Source organism: Nothoprocta perdicaria, unplaced genomic scaffold (genome assembly GCF_003342845.1).
Source record: "Nothoprocta perdicaria isolate Ctin4 unplaced genomic scaffold, notPer1 scaffold_55, whole genome shotgun sequence".
NCBI classification, from domain to species: Eukaryota; Metazoa; Chordata; class Aves; order Tinamiformes; family Tinamidae; genus Nothoprocta; species Nothoprocta perdicaria.
This window is the reverse complement of record NW_020455810.1, coordinates 4,074,508-4,092,902: the sequence shown is the minus strand read 5'-3', so window position 1 is coordinate 4,092,902 and position 18,395 is coordinate 4,074,508. Positions and strand designations below refer to the sequence as shown.

Here is an 18,395-nt window from a genome sequence, read left to right as displayed (position 1 = left end):
GGGCCCGCGGCGCCCGCGCCCGCCGGCCGGCAGCAGCACTGCGCGCAGGTGAGGACGCGGCGGCTCATGAAGGAGCTGCAGGACATCGCCCGCCTCAGCGACCGCTTCATCTCCGTGGAGCTGGTGGACGAGAGCCTCTTCGACTGGAACGTGAAGCTGCACCAGGTGGACAAGGACTCGGTGCTGTGGCAGGACATGAAGGAGACCAACACGGAGTACATCCTGCTCAACCTCACCTTCCCCGACAACTTCCCCTTCTCGCCGCCCTTCATGCGGGTGCTCAGCCCGCGCCTCGAGAACGGCTACGTGCTGGACGGCGGGGCCATCTGCATGGAGCTGCTCACCCCGCGCGGCTGGTCCAGCGCCTACACCGTGGAGGCCGTCATGAGGCAGTTCGCGGCCAGCCTCGTCAAGGGGCAGGTAGGGGGCTGTGGGATGGAGCCATCCATGGCTGCGTGTGGGATGGTGCCATGCATGTGTGTGCGTGTGGGACGGAGCCATCCATGTGTGTGTGGGACGGAGCCATCCATGTACGTGTGTGTGGGATGGAGCCATCCATGTCTGCGTGTGTGTGTCTTGGAGGAGCACGAGGAAGGGTGGCCTCAGTGGCCACCCTTGCTCGGGCCCGGGTGACATCTCTCCCCGAGCTCTGGGTATCGCCGGTGGGAAGGAGATAGGGACATGGATGCAGGGATGCGTGTGGTGCTCCGTGGGGATCCCTCTCCGGTGGTGTGGCCGAGAGGCAGCTCAGAGGGGTGAGGAGCAGGCGCCTCCACCGCATCCTCCCTTTGTCCCTGCGGGTGCCGCTGCCTTTGGGCCTTCAGCCCCCTGCCCGTCACCCGCCGCCGCTGAGCCGGGCTGGCCGGTGTCCCTGGCAGAACGGCCCGGGATGCGGCACCGAGGCCGGCCCCAGCTCTTTGTTGGGAGCCCCGCGCTCCTGCGCGTCCAGCCGGCGGCGACGGGGGCACCGCGGCCCCCGCGTGCGGCGCCGCACGGAGCACCGGCCCGGGGCGCCGCTCCCTGCAGCCGCTCCCAGAGTGGAGCCCCCGGAAAAGCCTCGCGCCCGCCCGGAGCGAGTGAGTTGGGGCGATAGCTGCTGCCCTTGCAGCAGTCGGGATTGCTGCCAGGCCGCCTGCCTGGAGCCGGCTCCCCATTCCTGCAGCAGGGAACGTCAAACGGCAGGCCCGTTTTCTCCCCAGTAAACACACCGCTATTTCATGCATTTTTATCCTCTCCTGCAAATTACCTTTTTGTTTTTTTTTCTTTCCCTTCTGCAGCATATGCTTAGAACAGAAGTGTTTCGTAGAGTGCTGTAAGTAACTGGGTAAATATTTCAGCCGGAGGCTGCAGCCTGCCCTTTTTTCCGGGCATTATGGCAGCAGTGTGCACATGGCCGTGGCTGCTGCTCCCGCCTCGCTTCGGGGATGCCCTTGAACCCCACGGGCACAGCACACACACGGCCCCGGGTCCGTTAACAAACGATCCAAAATAACTTCCTCAGCTTTTCTCTGAGTAGAATAATGTTGGATTTTCTTATTTGACTGAAAAATGAGGTTACTCCTCGTGGCCTCTGTGGAACTGCTTGCCTGAGCAGAAGTAAAGATTCCGTTTTTCTGACACAAAATATTGGTTATTTGACCTTTTTGTAAATGGCTTTTCCTCCTTTCTTTTTTTTCCCTGTTTGATTCAGGCTGACTGCCCCCTTTTTTATCAGATAATATTTTTTTCTGTACTTCTTTTGAAGAGGTCAGGTTCCCTAGGTCACCTTGGGATATAAAAAAAATCTACCAGAGAAAAAAAAAGCCTTAATTTACCTTGAACCCAAGTTATATTAAAGTTCTGTAGCTTCTAGTCTCAGTATTTCTTAATCCATCTCTTTTTATAATGAACAATATTTCTTGTTGTTTCAAACAGGATTTAGAAGGACAATGATAGATTCTCACCGTTTTTAACAACTCAATCTCTTTCTGCAGTGCTGATGCTGAATGCCAAAAGATTAAATGAGAAGGGCTCAGTAAAGAAACACATTAAATTACTTGATTAATAATAAATACAAAGTTACACATTATATAACCTGATACTTTTCTTTCCTAAACCACTGAAGAGATTTCTAGAAAGTAATAATAATTTCTGATATGTGTGCATCATCAATAAACAGATTTTAGATAAAAGCATTTCAATAACATCCTTCCAGAAGTTTTAAGGTATTAATTATGAAATGAGAATGGACGTGTGCTTGTGGAGTAAAATTAAAAATGATGAAAAAAAATTACTGCCAGTAACTGAGTAGTTAAATAGTTATAAAATGCACATTTCAAAGCCTCATGATGTGCATTCTGTTTTAATATGTTAATAGATAATAATAAGAAATTTAATTTCTTGGTTACAGACTTGTAATCCGTGATGGATTGCCACCCTGTAATCATAGCCGGGCTCTGTGTAATGGGAGCCACGTTTCTGTAATCACACTCGGGTTATGTAATCTTGATTCAATTGCATAATGCCGCTCAAAGTGCAACAGACACTCCTGTATCCCCTTTTCATTTTTTATTTTAAAGATTACCTTTATTTTGACTGTAAATTCTGACAGAAAACAGGGCTACAAAAAAAATAACCCAAAACGTTGCAAATGGAGGTGCTGCATTTCCCTGAGCTACAGGGCTGGTTTTTGTAACTCCTCTCATGCTGTAGACAGTCTCATCGGGCACAGTGAGTCTTCATGGGCAGTGATGGCTTATGTGAGGCTAATTCATGTAATTTCTGTAAGTATTCTGTACCATATATAGTGTGAAAAATAAGTAGGCTTCTTAGCTCTCAGAAAGGTGGAAAGAGCGGCGTCCCGTTGCCACTTTCTAAAAATGATGGTACATGAACAAATGATGCTGTTAGTCCCCAATGTGGTGAGAGGCTGTGAAGCTGCTGTAACCAGTGCTGTGCTCATAGGGCCTTATAATGCCCTGTAAATATAATATAATGCTCTTGTAAATCCCCACTGCAGACCTTACCGTATCCCGTGGCAGGAGCTGTCTTCGTATGGATCCAGCCTGGCTCCCATTACAGCCAACGGGAGCCTTTAATGGGATTTGCCTTGCAGGGTATACGGGGAACCGGGCCCTTAGCAGCATTTGCAAGAATTAATTAAAACCTTTAAGATTAAATAAATGTCACCAATTAGTAGTTTGATGATTTAATGCGAAATCGTTGCAAATTGTTGAGCCTGTGACACATATGAAACTCTGCATCTTTAATATGACAACAGATGTGAGTAGGCAGGCCTGAACTTTTCGCCAACCTAGAGTTTCGTTATACTGATTTGAATGATAAAACTAAGGCAGTTGATTTGTCCACTGTTCATTAGCAATTCTGTTTCCAAATACTAACTATAATATTGCTGTTTAATGGTAGTTTTTAATTTTTTGAAGAAAATTATGGTACCACTTAGTTTTTGTTGAGCCTCAGAATAACATATGAATCTATACAGCACTTCTTTTTGACAAAGTGGTCACAAAGTAAATGAAAATAACACTGAAACATGTTTTGGGGGAGCTGGTACTCTTGACCTTGACCAATACTTTTGACTGATAATCTTGAAATTGTGTTTTTTTTTTCTTTTAACGCATTTAACAGATTTTTAAGAGTAAAATAAGAATTCACATAGTTCATTTTGACGTTTTGCAAGTGACACATTTGATCCCAGAGCTAGGCTCATAAGAAAACTGAAGAAAAGAAGAAATAGCACCTTTGCACTGCTGCTCAGCACTGTGCTTAAGGCACTGCCCTCGCATGTGGGAAATCCCAAGTTGGGATTCGCAGGAATGTGCCCTGGAGCCCCTTTCCTGGGGGATCCTGGGGATCCTGCAGGTAGGGAGGGTGTTTCTCGGAATTCAGGGGGCGAGAAGCCCGTGGAGGAGGAGAGCTGGCTTGAGGGATGCCCTCCATGGGCAGCGGCACACATGTGACGCCGGGAATTACTTCCACTTTCCATGCGGACCCCTGCACCTTTGTGCTCTTAAAATCTGCAAAAATGTTTAAAATGGAAGAGAGTTTCAGGTTGAATGAAACAATATGGCAATCCCAAACCATGCTTTTATTTCCTACCCTCCCCCCAAAGTTTTAGGGGAGAAAAACATGTTAATTAACAAACAAGTTGGGATTTGTTTGCTTGGTTGGTTCAGGCGCTCAGCTGAAAAATCAATTATTCACACAGTTCTAGCCAGTTATCTTGGGGGGAATTCTCAGTACATCAAAGGCCTAAAACTGTTTATCTGTCTGAAATCTAGAATCTTATTTTCAAAGCTTGGTGTTGTCCTTAGCTCAACCATAGCCTTGGTTGTTGAAAGGGTGACATTGCGCTTCAGCTTATTGCTCGCCGGCTTCCCTCATATTGGGCAAAGACTTGGCCCCATTGATCTGGTAATAAAAATAGCTCTTAGCTGCTCTTGGGCTGGGATTTTCCCCAAAGAAGTAGGATGATACTAACAACGTAATTTAAATATCAGTTGTTTGTTGACCTGGAGGCAGCTGTTTAACATTCTTGTCTAGGCAGAACTCCCATGTTTATCTAGGCTCCGGGAATTACATGGGTAGTGTTATTCCTTGTTAGCGGCACACTTTTAAAATGTTTATTAACAATATGAACTTGACAACAGAGATTTTATAATTAATCTATTGTTATCGGTTTCCTGATAGCGGTATCATTGTCATGATAACATTAATAACTTTTAATCACTGAATAAAGGAAGCGGGAATAATGCCAGTCATATGATAATAATGAAAAAGTGGGAGGGCCCTTGTGATTATCGTTGAATAATGTACATGATTGAGGGCAGCAGCAGGAATATTCTCTCACTTAAAAGTGTGGCAGATAATATGGGCCCACCTGAGAAGAAAGAGCCTTGATCCAGAAGTGGAAGAGGATTTGATATCAGGAATGATCTGGCTGTGCTTTAGTCGGCGTTTAAGAGAAGACAAAATTATTTGTGGTGATGTAGGAATAACAAACACGTCATGAACTGCTCACCTTTTTAAAGAATAGAGCTCTACCTGGCAAGGACCTTGGGCCTTAAAAATGATCCATAACCATTTTGCCCTCCTTTTTATGTTCTCTTAGTGGGTGCTGGGGACAGGCCTGCCAGCCACAGGTGACTGTCACTGCGAGGTCATTCTGCAGATTGCCTAGGGTAAAATGTGCTTTGTTTTCAAGAAAATACGTCCCCTTTCTCTCAGTAAATAGGATGAGTATAAACATTTTGTCAGGACATACAGGCCTGAAATAGGAAAGGGAAACTCCTAGCTATGAGAGCTCTCACTCTCATAGGATTCTGTATATGGATTTCAGTTAAAATCAAGACACAACTTCTAATTAAGATTCTACTTCCTGAATTCTCATAAAAATGCCATTATATCGTACTTCCATCACTCACACTGTAATGTTAGAAATACCTCAGTGCAATCTAGGTTGTTTCGAGAGTTACATGGCTTAGACAAATATTGGACTACTCTGTCTTTCAATTTTTAAAACACTAGTGTCACAGCTGGCTTCTACAGGATTGAAACAACAGAGTGATATAATCACCGGGGCTATTTATGAAAAGCAAATACAGAATGTAGCTGCCAATCATAGTGTAAATGGCTTCCTCTTCATCCCTTCAAACAAAAGTATGAGTGAACCGATAGCAGATGGGACTTGCAGAGTGTCCAGAAGGTCAGCAGACTGCAGGTCTTTCACATTTATATAGCAGAAATTAATTGCAAATCCATGGGCTTTCACCATGCTCCAGATACTCCATTTGGGGGCTGTAGCATGAATAAAGCAGATAATCTCAAATGCTACAGATATAGATATTATATAAATGCAGAGAGCACAGTGGTCCCTAGATTATTTGAAGCCATGCTGCCATGTAACTTAAGAAAAAAAAAAAAAAAGTGGCTTGTGTTTAATTTTTTGTTGAGGAAATTTTGCCCGTTTTCATCAGAGGAGGGAATGTTGCTGTAGGTCCGTGGCTGAGAAACACAGTAACTCCTGTACACAGATTAGAGGGAGACAAAGGAAGTGGCTTTGGAGTTTGTACCCCATGAAAAAACCCAAACTCCAAGCCAAAGAGGTAGCACGTAATGTTACTTAGTTAGAGAGGAAAATAAGATGTTTTGGGCTTACAAGCTTTTTCTTCCACTGCCATTGAGAAATCCCAGGTTTTCAAGCTGAAGCTTAAGAGGGAGGCTGTATTTGCTGTGCTGAGATGCCAGGAGTGATGAATGGGCTGCAAGAAACAGTGTTCGTGTGTACGCTGATATATTATTGTGCTGACTATAGGCTGTATTATTATGCAAATATATTCTACTAAGAGGAATGAAGACACAGGGATTCCAGCTCATTGAAGTAGGAGGCTGCTCTAATGCTTTTAAACAGCAGAGGGAACATAATCTCCATTCTTCATATGCTTCAGAACATAAAAAAAAAAAAAAAAAAAAAAAAAAAAAGATTTTTTTTGTGGAGATTTTAAAGTACATTCAGTTTTCATTCTTATTGTTAGGGTAGTCATCAATTAAGTTAAATCACTAAATTGAAACAAACTGCTTCTTTTGAAACATGCTTTTCTGGCATGTAGAACTAATTCTTCCTTGTAATACTTGGGTGATCCCCTAGTAATAATTTAAAAGAATTGCCTGCTGTGAATCACAACAAAATTGAATATGCTCAAAAAGAGCAAAATTCCTCTTTCCTGAATTGTAAAAGAAGCCCTCATTTTCTTCATCGAAGGTATATTCAAATAGAACTAGTTTTCTCATTTGAAGGAGATTTACTCTTCCTTCAATTGTTTAGCCTCAAGGATACCCAGATTTCCCAGGATCTGCACAATGCCCAGATATTCCCATGCATAGACAGAGGCTTCTAGGTAGAACATCTGTAACTGCACAATTATTATTTATTTGGTGTCTTTTTGCCAGCCTTGATCCAAGGACGTTCCCCTGAATGGATCTCTTCTACTACAAATTGGAACATTAGTTTCTTTTCCCAGCTGAACCTCTTTGGGCTGCTGAGAGATGGTGCAGACCTCCTCCTGCCTTGATGTATGCAGTTTTGCAGTTTTGACTTTATTGTATTCCATTTCCATTTGACAATTTTCTTCATCTACAACCATGCAAAAAAAAAAAAAAAAATAGCAATGTACTTGTACTCAGCTGTGTGTGACAGGTACTGGTTCAGTCAATGAAAAACACCTTTTCTGTCTACCTTGTGACTTTGTGTGTGTTGGCAAATCAAACACCCTCAGTGATTTGGTCTGCTTCTGCGCAGGCGCTTCAAAACACATTGAACTTCTGCAGTGACCTCTTGATGCAGTCACAAAGCGGTAACAATCCCAAATCTAAGTCCAAAGATGAGAAAACAAGAACCTGAGAAAGGAAGAATAAGCTGCCTTTATGAAATGGCCTGGAGCTCAAATGCTTTTCATAGTCAGGTTTTATGAGATGAGATGGTTACATGACCAGATATTTGCTCTGATCTTTGGTTTGCGTTATAAATGGTTACAAAACCCAGATCCAGTAAGAGGCTTCAGGTTTTGCCACTGACTTCCAAGTACAAATGCTATGAAGTCACTGAATTGCAGTGTATTCGCTTTTCCAGCTGTGAAGTGTAGATAATCCTTCTTTTCCAAGGGCCATCTGAAGATACATCCTTAAAGCACTTAAGAAGGGAGACTGTGGGAATAGTGTCCGCGCGGATCAATATGAAACAAACATAGTCAGGAGACTGATGCATTAGTACAAACAGCAAAGGAGAAAAGCACATCAATTTGCAACCCTAATGCTGCTAAATTTAGTCCTAACTCAGTTCAGTGGTCCTAAAGGTAGGCCGAGTTTAGTTTGTTTTTATTGTCATGGTGAAAGTTTGGGAAGCGTGGAATGAAGTGGTGTTCCCCTCCCTGCTGCACTCTCCCATTCTTCCTTGGGCTGTAACTTCTCCAGCTTTGGACTCCAGCACTAGGAGTGTACCAGGGATGTTCCCAGCCTTTCACCTGGACTAAAACCTGCTCCTGATACTGGCTGCCATCGGAAGGCATGGAGAGGCAGCCCAGGGTGCTCGGCAGAGAACTGACACAGACAGTGAGTCCTTGTCAGCTAGTGGAGCAGGTGACTTTTTGATGCCAGAGGTGAGCACCTCTCTTCTGACCAAGGCCCCTCGTTAGGCTAATTTAAGCCATATTGCAAGAGCACATCATTAGCACCAGGGGACTTAGAGGCATATTCCAAGGATGTCACTGGCTGTCCAAATTCTCCCGTCCTCTTGCCTCAACAGAATTCGCCCTACCCTTAAAATGCAGGGAGGACATTTCTTAACCCTGAGCTATACAGAAGTCACCTTGCTGGCTCCACGTTGACTCCAAGGAAAAGCCAGGAGGAGCAGCACAGGGTTCCGCAGCTGTCAAACAGGGATTAGGCCTGGAGGTGTTCCTGTTGATTAAGAGCTAATTGCATGAGGACTGCACACAGGCTCGTGAGTGCTAATAATTGCTCAGCTGGAACTTGGATTTCTTTTCCTAGGCACTGAATAGTCACATTCCCAAAAGGAGCAACTCGTAGTATGCACCAAAGCTGGAACTTGCTGAGTTGCCGCTTCTTTCTAGGGATTATTCTGACAAAGGAGTTTAAAAAGGCATAGAAATATTGCTTCAGAAATTATACATTTGCAGAAAAGCATTTAATCTTTAATTCACTTGTGCCATGCATTAACAGCATTTGTCTGTGTCATTTTCTATACCACTTAATTTCAGCTATAGCTAATAATTATATATAGTGCAATACAAATTGTATATCATTTTGGAAATATGCTTAACTGTGTCTATCAGTCCATTAAGGAAAAAAATTATAACCCATGTAATTGGGAGGGGGGAGAGTGTGCACATTAACTCTAAAAATGATGTTATAGCACATTGCAGTTAGTTACTGCACTGAAAGCATGATACTAGCCCATTTAAGCAGTGTACAAATTTTAATGACAGTATAGTTTTTCTAATGCCAATAGATTTTTTTTTTCTGGAAAACTTGCTTAAGTATTCTAAAAAAGAGTGGGCTAGTCTTTAGCAGGGTATACCTCTTTTACTCATCTGGGAATACCAGGCCATATTTGTGTAGTCTGCAGCTTTCAATGCACCGTGTGATACATTGTGCTGCAGCTCCTAAAGGGGTCTGAGTTTTGCATCGCCCGTGGCCAGCAGAGCTGCTCGGAAGGGGGGACACACACACATGCGGGTGGCCTTCCTGCCTGTGCAGGGATCATCACTGCGCTTTCCCCCTGTGTTTTGTGTACCTGCCTAAACCTCTGCTCATTTTCTCTCTCTTGCCATTTTCTTGCTGGTGGGTCCTAGAGCCCGTTGCTTTGTGGGCACAGCAAGCTGGAGTGGGGCACAGCTGTTTGAGAGCTGCAAGAGGGAAAATAAACTTTGCTTACGCTTCCTTTTGACATCTGAAAACCCTTCCGGCCAGCACTTGCATGGTCCTGTGGTTGGGCAGTGCCTGGTCACTGTTGGTACCTTCAGGTAGTGCCAGAACTCCGACAGCGTGGAAGAACTCCTGACCCCCTGCCACACACGCTGGTTTTGTGTCCGAGAGCTGCCAGATAGAAATGGTTTGATGAGAGGGAGAGAGCCCTTCCTTGCTGCCTCAGAACCCCCCTCAGGACCATCCTGATTCTGGAAATACCAGAAGAGAAGTGTTTTTCATGGTACAAAGGCCTGACGTGAGGGGAAGCATGTTTGGAGTGGTATCCCAAAGCAGGAAGGGCCTCATATTTGGTGTCTGCACAGGACTTAAGACTGTCTTAGAGGAGGAGTCTTGTAAGGAGACTCCACAACCTCTCTGGGCAGCCTGTGCCAGGGCTCTGTCACCCTCACTGGCAAGAAATGTTTCCTTAAGTTCCTGTGGAACTTTTGGTGCCTCAGCTTGTGGCCATTTCTTCTAGTCCTGTTGCTGGCCACCACTGAAAAGAGGCCGCCCCCTCCTCCTCACTGCCTCCCTTGAGGTATTTATACACGCTGATCAGGTCCCCCCTCAGCCTCCTCTTCTCCAGGCTGAACAGGCCCAGCTCCCTCAGCCTTTCCTCACAGGGCAGATGTTCCAGGCCCCTGATCATCCTGGTAGCCCTGCGCTGGACTCTCTCCAGCAGCTCCACATCCCTCTTGTCCTGGGGAGCGCAGAACTGGACACAGTGCTCCAGATGTGGCCTCACCAGGGCTGTGTAGAGGGGGACGATCACCAGGGCTGTGTAGAGGGGGACGGTCACCTCCCTCGACCTGCTGGAGACGCTCTTCTTAATGCACCCCAGGATCCCGTTGGCCTTCTTCGCCACCAGGGCACACTGCTGCCAAATGAGTTGGACAAATCCTATGTGGGATTTACATAGGTCTTTTGCTGCGTATGGAAGGCGGGAGTCATCCCTCCATATCAGCAGCATCCTGAAAAGGCCCCACGTAGCAGAGGGTCCCCCAGGAGCTGCTCTCCCCACACAGCTCCATGGATGCCGGCTGCTCGGAGCCGCTAGTTCAGACAAGCAGTGGGTGGTCGAGCGCCGGGCGCCCGGTCCCTGGGCCGTGGAAACAAGGTGCAGTGGGAGCGCGGAGGGAGAAGGGCCCCGCGCAGCCCGTGCCCTCCTGCATTGAGAGCAGCTGCGTGCAGTGCCGTTGCCGGCACCTTCCACATGTTCCTGGGCTGTGGAAATCGTGTCCTACGTGCATGACGTTGCACCCGACAATAAAACCTGAAATAACCAAGTGCTGGTTGGGAAAAGCACAAGTATTGCAAGTACTTGAATGAGCTCCAGTACGACTTCCTTCATGTTAAAGATGTCATTAATCTCTTTAGGAAAAGCTCTCTAGGGTTTTCTTTGTTGCTTTTAATCTTCCACGGGATCTTCTCATGTTGTTCAGCAATCAGTTTGATGTCTTGTCTTGGAGATTGGGTGCATTGAAACACTGGCCATGCAAGTGATCTTAGCTCTTTACTAGGGTGGTAGTGACAACTCGTGTGGTTTAGAGATTAGGCAAAATCCATCTGTGCTGTGAACACTACGATATTTGCATGCCATATTTACTGCATTTATCATATTTTACAACCTGTGGCAGCTCAGAGTCTCCTGGCCAGAGCCAAAGTTTCAGTTGCCGCAGATTTAAGCAGCAACCTGAAAACATCTGGTGGTCAGAACCAGTAACAGTGCCTGTTAAAATGGCTCTCTGACATTTTCTTTTGTCATTGGGCTCAAATTTTTAGTTAACCTTGGGAAAAGTATTGTGGGGATGGCGAGTTGCTAAAAATCATTAACACAGTATCACTCCAGTGTAATCTCAAAAGCACCTGAGTTGTTCTCACTGAAATTCCACTCTTTTGCTCAACCCCAGTTTTACATTAGGCACCAAACAGGGAAACCTCCAGCCCACAAGGTTAAGCTTTATCCAAATTATAAACAGTTGGCAGGTTATTGGTTAATAAGAGACAGTGATAACCGTGTCTCCTATAGCTGCTTTGTAAGTGTATAGAGATACATCCATGGAGGCTGGTTGAATTAGCTAGTCTGTGATGATGCAATTTACATACAGCCTGCACATGGTGCCTGAGCACACCTCAGAAGAGGCTGTAATGGTCTGTTACATGAATAACAAGTATGAAAATACACTTATTTTCAAGACACTTCATCTGCTGTAGCAGCGGTAACATTTTAGACAGCGTGATAGTCACTGCAGGATGGGAAGGCAGAGGAATTCGTCTGCTCCTTGTTTCAGAGCAGTAGGCAGTTGACGTTGAGTATGAGTGATGATTATTCTCACTGCAAAGATCCTATTTCTAGGTAAAGAACGACATAGCTTTGTCATGGTACTAATAATAAGACACAGATCATACTGTACTAGGTGCTATGCAAACAATTCAAAAAGGCATCAAAGCCTGAAATGACCAAAAAAGAAAAAAAATCCTGTGTATAAAATGGCAAATGGACCTCATCCATAAGTGAATAGTAGAGTAGATTCATGAACTTATATTTGCTATATTTGATATAGCATCGAGGATTAAGAAGAAAACAGAAAATAGGCTTTGTAATAACAAAAGCACTCCTGCAGGATGTATAAGACAATTAGCCAATGAGAATGGGAATATGTTTGCAGCACCCAACTTGAATAGAGAATTCTTGAGAGAAAAGCAACATTAGAACTAGCACTCATGAGATTTTGAAAAAATATATCCATAAGAAAAAAGGAACATTTGCTGAGATTTTTTTTTTTGCGTTGGTTAAATCAGGTGCTGTTTAGATCATTGTTATTTGGGAAGTGCTAAGTGCAGCATTTATGTGGGGATGGGGAAGTTGTCTTTGCTGTTTAGCCTAGCAGGAGAGTTTTGGAGAAGCGATGTGCCTGTAAACAGGGGCCAGGGGAAAGGAGAGGAAAACCAGCAAGTGGTGAAAGAGCTAACTGTGAGACAGAACTGTGTTGTCCCAGGACCACATGGGTATAATTTGGCCGCAAATAAATCCAGTCTGGTAGTTAGATAGTCTGGGATAGCCCCAATCTTTAGAGTCTAGGCTCTAAAGCAAGTGAAATCACATATCAAAATTACCCATTAAAAGAGGAGTAGGAAACAGCTTTTTTAACTCTTGTGGCTGTGATGTTATTGCAATAATAGCAGTGCTGAACACAAAAGCATATCCATGCAATATTGTGACAGCTTTCTAGGAGATGATTTGTCCCAGCTGCAGAGTAACCTCATTCATTTCGGTCTGTAAAAATAACTTTGCTGCTCTGAGGACAGAGCTGATTGCTGCTTTTCTTTTTCCCTTTTCCCCCTTTTCTCCCTCCACATACCTAATTATTTTTTCATTATTACTTGTTCCACATGATTAAGAAAGGCAATTTTCAGTTTATGTTGCAAACTGGCAACAAAATATGGGGAGGAAAAAATACAACCCGGCTCAGCGTTTTCAGCAAAGGAGTGACAAGATGAGACCCCTGTTCTCAGTGAGTGTAGCCCTGGAGTGTGGTAACTGCTCCTCAAATACTGCTTGTCCAAACAAAGGCTTTCAGGGCAGTCTATCCGTTTATAAACATTTTTAGATTTGTGACTGTGACAAATGTCTGTTATGTGACAAATCCAATAAGCATAAATGCTTTAAAGGGTATTGCGGTTGTGGGGTAGCATAAATCTGCAGCTCTGTTTCTTTTTTGTGTCTCTGTTACTTGGTAATTGCCGTGGACCAGAGTGCAAAATGAGGCAGGCTGTTCATAACTCACTGCGTGTCCACACTGCTGAGCAAAGATTCGGAATTATATCCTGCCTTGCATGCAGGGGTAATATTTGATTCTCAACTAATAAAGATGTTGCAGGATTGAGTGTTTTTATTTCTATTTATCATCAAACCAATGTGCTGCGAGTAAACAAAGCAGGGGTTTTTCATGCAGTTTCTAAGCAGGTTGGTTAGCAGGTTGGTTATACGGTGCTTCTCTTTCCAAGAAAAGCCATGACCTCTGCTCAGGCCTGCCGGTGTGATCACATGGAGGCGTGAGGATTAACAGGGCTCCGCTCCAAATATTTGGTGGCCAAGATCCCGTCACACATGCGAGCGAGGCCCTGTGTTACAGCACAAGGGCCATGGCCCCACAGCCATGGGCCGGCACGTGGAAAACACGTGTTTTTCTCTGGAAAACACAGCCCAGCAGATGTCTTTTCCCCTCAGCTTATCATTTTTAATCCTCGCCGATAACACGTTCGTCCCGCTTGGGGCACTCCCTTTGCCGGTATCCGCAAGCGAATCCGGTGGGCCTGGCGGGCTGCCCTGGGAGCTCCAGGTAGGCCCCGCGGGCGCCATGTGTTTAATGCGGGTTTCCCCTTCTGTGCAGGGCCGTATCTGCAGAAAAGCTGGCAAGTCAAAAAAGTCCTTCAGCCGCAAGGAGGCCGAGGCCACGTTTAAGAGCTTGGTGAAGACCCACGAGAAGTACGGGTGGGTGACGCCGCCCGTGTCCGACGGCTGAGGCGCCCGGCCGCAGCGCCCGCCGCGAGGACTGTGACATCTCCTGCGCGCTCCACACCACCCATCCTTTTCCGTTCCTGCTTCAGTTAGGTACCGTGAATGTCAAGGGGACACCCGCGTTATTTATGAACAGATGCGTTTACAGAGGAAGAGAGAGAGAGAGAAGGGAAAAAATAAAGGAAAAAAAAAAAAGGGGAAAAAAAAAGCTGTTCAGGATGATATTTCAAGACTGAAGACCGATGGTCATCGAAGTGACCCGAGCGGCGGTTGAGACGGCGTCATTAGCCCCCATACGATCCACATTGTCTGCAGCTTCTTTCCATGACAGCAGCACCAAACAGCAGTACTGGGAGGTCTGTCCATTCCTGCTCAGTTCATTTAAATGTAAATGAAGCCGTTAATATTTAATAGGGAAGCAGTGCATTGCAGGTACATGTTTGCTGTGCTGTTTATCTTTGTCTCCTAGCAGGTCAACATAACTTGAAGATTTGTCTCTATGTGGAACTGTGGTCTGCTGTGACTAAATTTACATCTTATTTGTGCTCTATATATGACCTTTAATTCGTAAATGGAACACAATTACCATGGTGAAAGGTTTTGGTGTTGAAAATTTACTGCGTGGAATCACCCAACGGGCTGCAATACGCCATCTGTGCTGGTATTGTGGGGTGCTGGTGAGAAGCACACCAGTGCAAGCTAGGAGGTTATTATTATTTTTTTTTTTTTTGGGAGATCACGCACTGCAAAGCCTGGAGCGTCCAGTGGCAGCAGATCCGTGATCGAACCGTCCAGTACCTTTTACAGTAGCATGTGGCCTGTCAGTTCTGCAGAATGGCAAAACAAATGGGAAGGGACAAAGCGACCTTAAACAAAAAATTATCTGCTTATCTCTAAAATGATGTGCCAGTAACAGAGTAAAACTTTTTAAAGCAAATGAAATGGTTTGTAAAATGATTTGCATGACTGGATTCTGTTTTTCTTTCTACTCAATAGACATTGTATGTACTTAGAGCCCCGTATCTGAGAAATCCCCCTGGTGTATATAAATCTCTTATTATTTAATCATTAAATTTAAGTTTTCTGGTGAATGATTTAAAAAACTTTTTAAGGGACTCCAAAAAATCTGAAAGTAAAGTTTAGAGCATTATAAGGAAAATATTTAAAAAAATGTGGAATTGCAATGGAAAAGCGTATCGGACACATGCTGAATAAAATCACCAGTATCATTTTCATTGCCTCCAGAGTTCAGTCATTTTGGCCAACTTGGGTATTCAGAAATATTATTTTAGTCATTTGGGAGTGTGAAGTTCTAGAAACCTTACAGATATATCCATTGTGGTAATATTTTAATTGAAAGTACAATGCGAGGTTGATTGTAAGGGCTTTTGGCCATAATAGGTACGTGTTTGAAAGCACTTCCCCTTGTATGGATAGCGCAAGACCAAAGGAAGGCGACTGAGCAGCTTCTGGTCAAGAACAGAGAGAGAGAGCCGAGTCACCAAGAAATGAGGGGATTTTTTTGGGCATTGCATAGTCTTCAGTCCCAGAGGAAGCTGCTGAGAGGCGGCTTTTCTTCAGCTCATCTCAGGCAGGGGGTTAGTTCCAACCTTCCTGAGAACTTTAACTTCATCCCTGAATTAAAGGGTTAGCTGGAAGGAAGGGAGCAGGTGGATTACTACCACTTCCCTCAAGCCTACTTCTTATGTGTCTCCCGAAGGGTGCTTTAAATAGCTCTTGCAAACACCATTGCTAAAAATCACAGCCGCCTTCTGCCTGTAGGAGGTTCGGTGCGTCGCGCGGCCTTGTGGAAGAGGAGGAAAGGCAAATAGAGAAAACGAGAGTGCTTTGAAGTAGCAGGAGCGCAGGGTGCCTATGATAAGCTACAGCAACCACTGGTGCAGAAAGAAGGGAAAATTCAACACATAAAGTAGGGCAGGATGAAGTTCCTAGCGCACCAAAAACAGGAGCGACCCTTCTGCTGTTGAAGGGGCAGCAGCAGGGTGCAGGGCAGGGAGAGCAGCCCGTGCTCGCAGCAGAGGCAGGAGGGAGCAGGGAGCACAGGGATTGTGCCGCAGCCTAGGCAGGCAGCGAGACCCCTAGGAATGCAGTTAGTTGAGGGGTTCAGAAAGAAGGTTCGTCTCTTTTAGGAAAATTAGTGTGTGCTTTTCATCTTGCTACGTCAGTAGTTTATTGCATCTGTGCTATTACTGAAGGAAAAGCGGGAAGCAACAAGGCTGGTTAAACCAGAGGGTTGATCGCAGAGCTGCTCCGGGTGCCTCTGTGTTGTGCAGAGGAAGCTCTAGGGAAGAAAAGACCTTTCTTAGGTCTGTGTCCTGGCAAGGGGGGGGTCTCTGCTTCCTCCTTGCTCTGCCCTCCCGGCAGTGAGGAGCGTGTTGAGACTTGGAGCTGCGATGGGGGAACTCAAGCCAGGCCAGCAGCTCACTCTTGTCACCGGGAAAGTGGAGCCCAGGCTCATTCCCAGGCACTAAACCAGGCTCAAAGGAAGACAGCTGAGCAAGTCTTCGGTTTTGTCAAAAGTCCTGAATATCGAAGATGCAGCGGGATTTCTTTTGCATACGGGAGATTGCAACATTCCCCTTTATCCCATCCCCAAACTCTTAAGAGATCTTGTAAACCAGCACTTTCTCCAGCTGTCATTATATCCATATGATCAAGAATATTATTTTGCATCTGCTGTCCCCGAACAGTTAATCACTTTGAAAATCGCAACTGAGGAGATATAAAGTTATATTAGGAGGCTACTGCCTGGCTTTTTAAGGTTCTATCTTTTTGAAGTACTCTAAGTCCAAAAAGGCCACTTGGCTGAGTATGGGCATTGAATAAAGAAAGCCTATGAGAAAGAGAGAGAGAAAGAGAGTAAGAGAGAGAGAAAGAGAGAAAGAGAGAAAGAGAGAAAGAGAGAGAGAGAGAGAGAGAGAGAGAAAGAAAGAAAAGAAAGAAAGAAAGAAAGAAAGAAAGAAAGAAAGAAAGAAAGAAAGAAAGAAAGAAAGAAAGAAAGAAAGAAAGACTGCCTGTGAAATTTACACAACGAAAGATCTCCATGATTTAAATGCTAACACATTGCTGAGACTTTAGAAATTGGTCCTTAAAAATCAACAACCAAAGACTCTGCAAAGAAGTGCTGAACTTGCCTTATTTCCAAAGACCACGTGTCTCATTCGTTCTAGTATGAACTTCAGACTGAAATCCAAGGAAAAATAAGAGGTATGATCTGTTTATTACTGTTGGAATGGTATATTACATTAAAAAGAAATAAAAAGAAGATTCAGTATATTCTCCTAGTCCAAAGCAGTAAATAAGGTCCTAAAACAGAGTTTGTTGCATAGGTAGCAGGATCAGAACTACAAAGCCTTTCTGGTATATGCGGTTCCACGTGATATGATTGTGTAAGAAATATTTGTTTTAGAAAATTTAGAAAAGTACATTCTAAGTTGCAGGTGCCAAGCAGTGATCTCTTTATTTTGGACCATACACTGGCATGTGTGTACTCCTAATTCTACAGGAATTTGTAATAGTATAATCTTGATATGCTGACTCTACACAGAAAATACTGCAAAACTAACTGGTGCTGGGCATTCAGATCTCTTGGATTTTCTTTGCCACATTTTACTCCCTTTCAAGATTTTCAGACACAGACATGGAACTACAGCATCTTGGTTAGCTTAGCATTCTGGCTATGGAGGTTTTTTCCACGTATGCTATGAATTATTCAAATAGAATTAATCAGGTGAACCTGCTAATACAACGTCCTTTTCCAGTTAACTGGAATCACCACCTGGCAAGCACCAATCTACATTAAGTAATTTCAGCAGCACATCATGAAAGATGACTGTAGAGACACTGAAGAAAAGCTGCTGGATGTCTTTCCTAGCTTTTCCAGTTAATTCCAGCAGATTCCTGATCTAAGTGGAAGAGAGTGACCCAGGGCTGGGCATGCACTGTCAGCAGTGGGAAGCTGAGGGTCTTCAAGCCTCTCAGCTTGGCCAATGCACAGCCTATCTTGCACCCATTTCCTGCAAGTACTTTACAACCTTCTGTGTTCATTGGATGAAGTTAAACTGTTCCGTAGGTGTCTGACCTGGGTTCAGTTTTGCAGAACAGATGGGCTCCTAAATATGTATGGTGAGTTTTCCTATATGATAGTGACACAATTAAAGCCTTGCTTAAACTGAAGAATGACAAAGATGTCAAACTAGGTCTGAGGGCAGGTAGGTTGAATGCAAGTCACTCGCTGTTATCCACACAACCGCCCTGGAGAGGTGGTTTCATTCCTATGGCTAAGAGCAGAGCTGCACTGGTGCAGCAAGAAGAGCCAGGAGGGCAGCGTAGGAAGTTCTGGAGTGAGGATAGACCATGATTCCTGCCC

General features: G+C 44.7%; 1 protein-coding gene across 1 annotated transcript; it reads left to right on the top strand.

Annotated features, from left to right (window-relative positions):
• Positions 1-24: 24 nt before the first annotated feature.
• On the top strand, positions 25-15,234 carry UBE2QL1 (ubiquitin conjugating enzyme E2 Q family like 1). The gene is made up of 2 exons (XM_026048546.1): positions 25-420; positions 13,878-15,234. The coding sequence occupies exons 1-2, from the start codon at positions 67-69 to the stop codon at positions 14,007-14,009; spliced, it is 486 nt and encodes a 161-aa protein (XP_025904331.1). The 5' UTR covers positions 25-66; the 3' UTR covers positions 14,010-15,234.
• Positions 15,235-18,395: the final 3,161 nt, after the last annotated feature.

What these genes read in the sequence shown, in the direction of transcription:
- UBE2QL1 (XM_026048546.1), top strand. Translation starts at nt 67, where the DNA reads ATGAAGGAGCTGCAGGACATCGCCCGCCTCAGCGACCGCTTCATCTCC. An exon ending in CCAGCCTCGTCAAGGGGCAG is followed by an intron (nt 421 to 13,877) that starts GTAGGGGGCTGT and finishes CCTTCTGTGCAG; the next exon opens with GGCCGTATCTGCAGAAAAGC.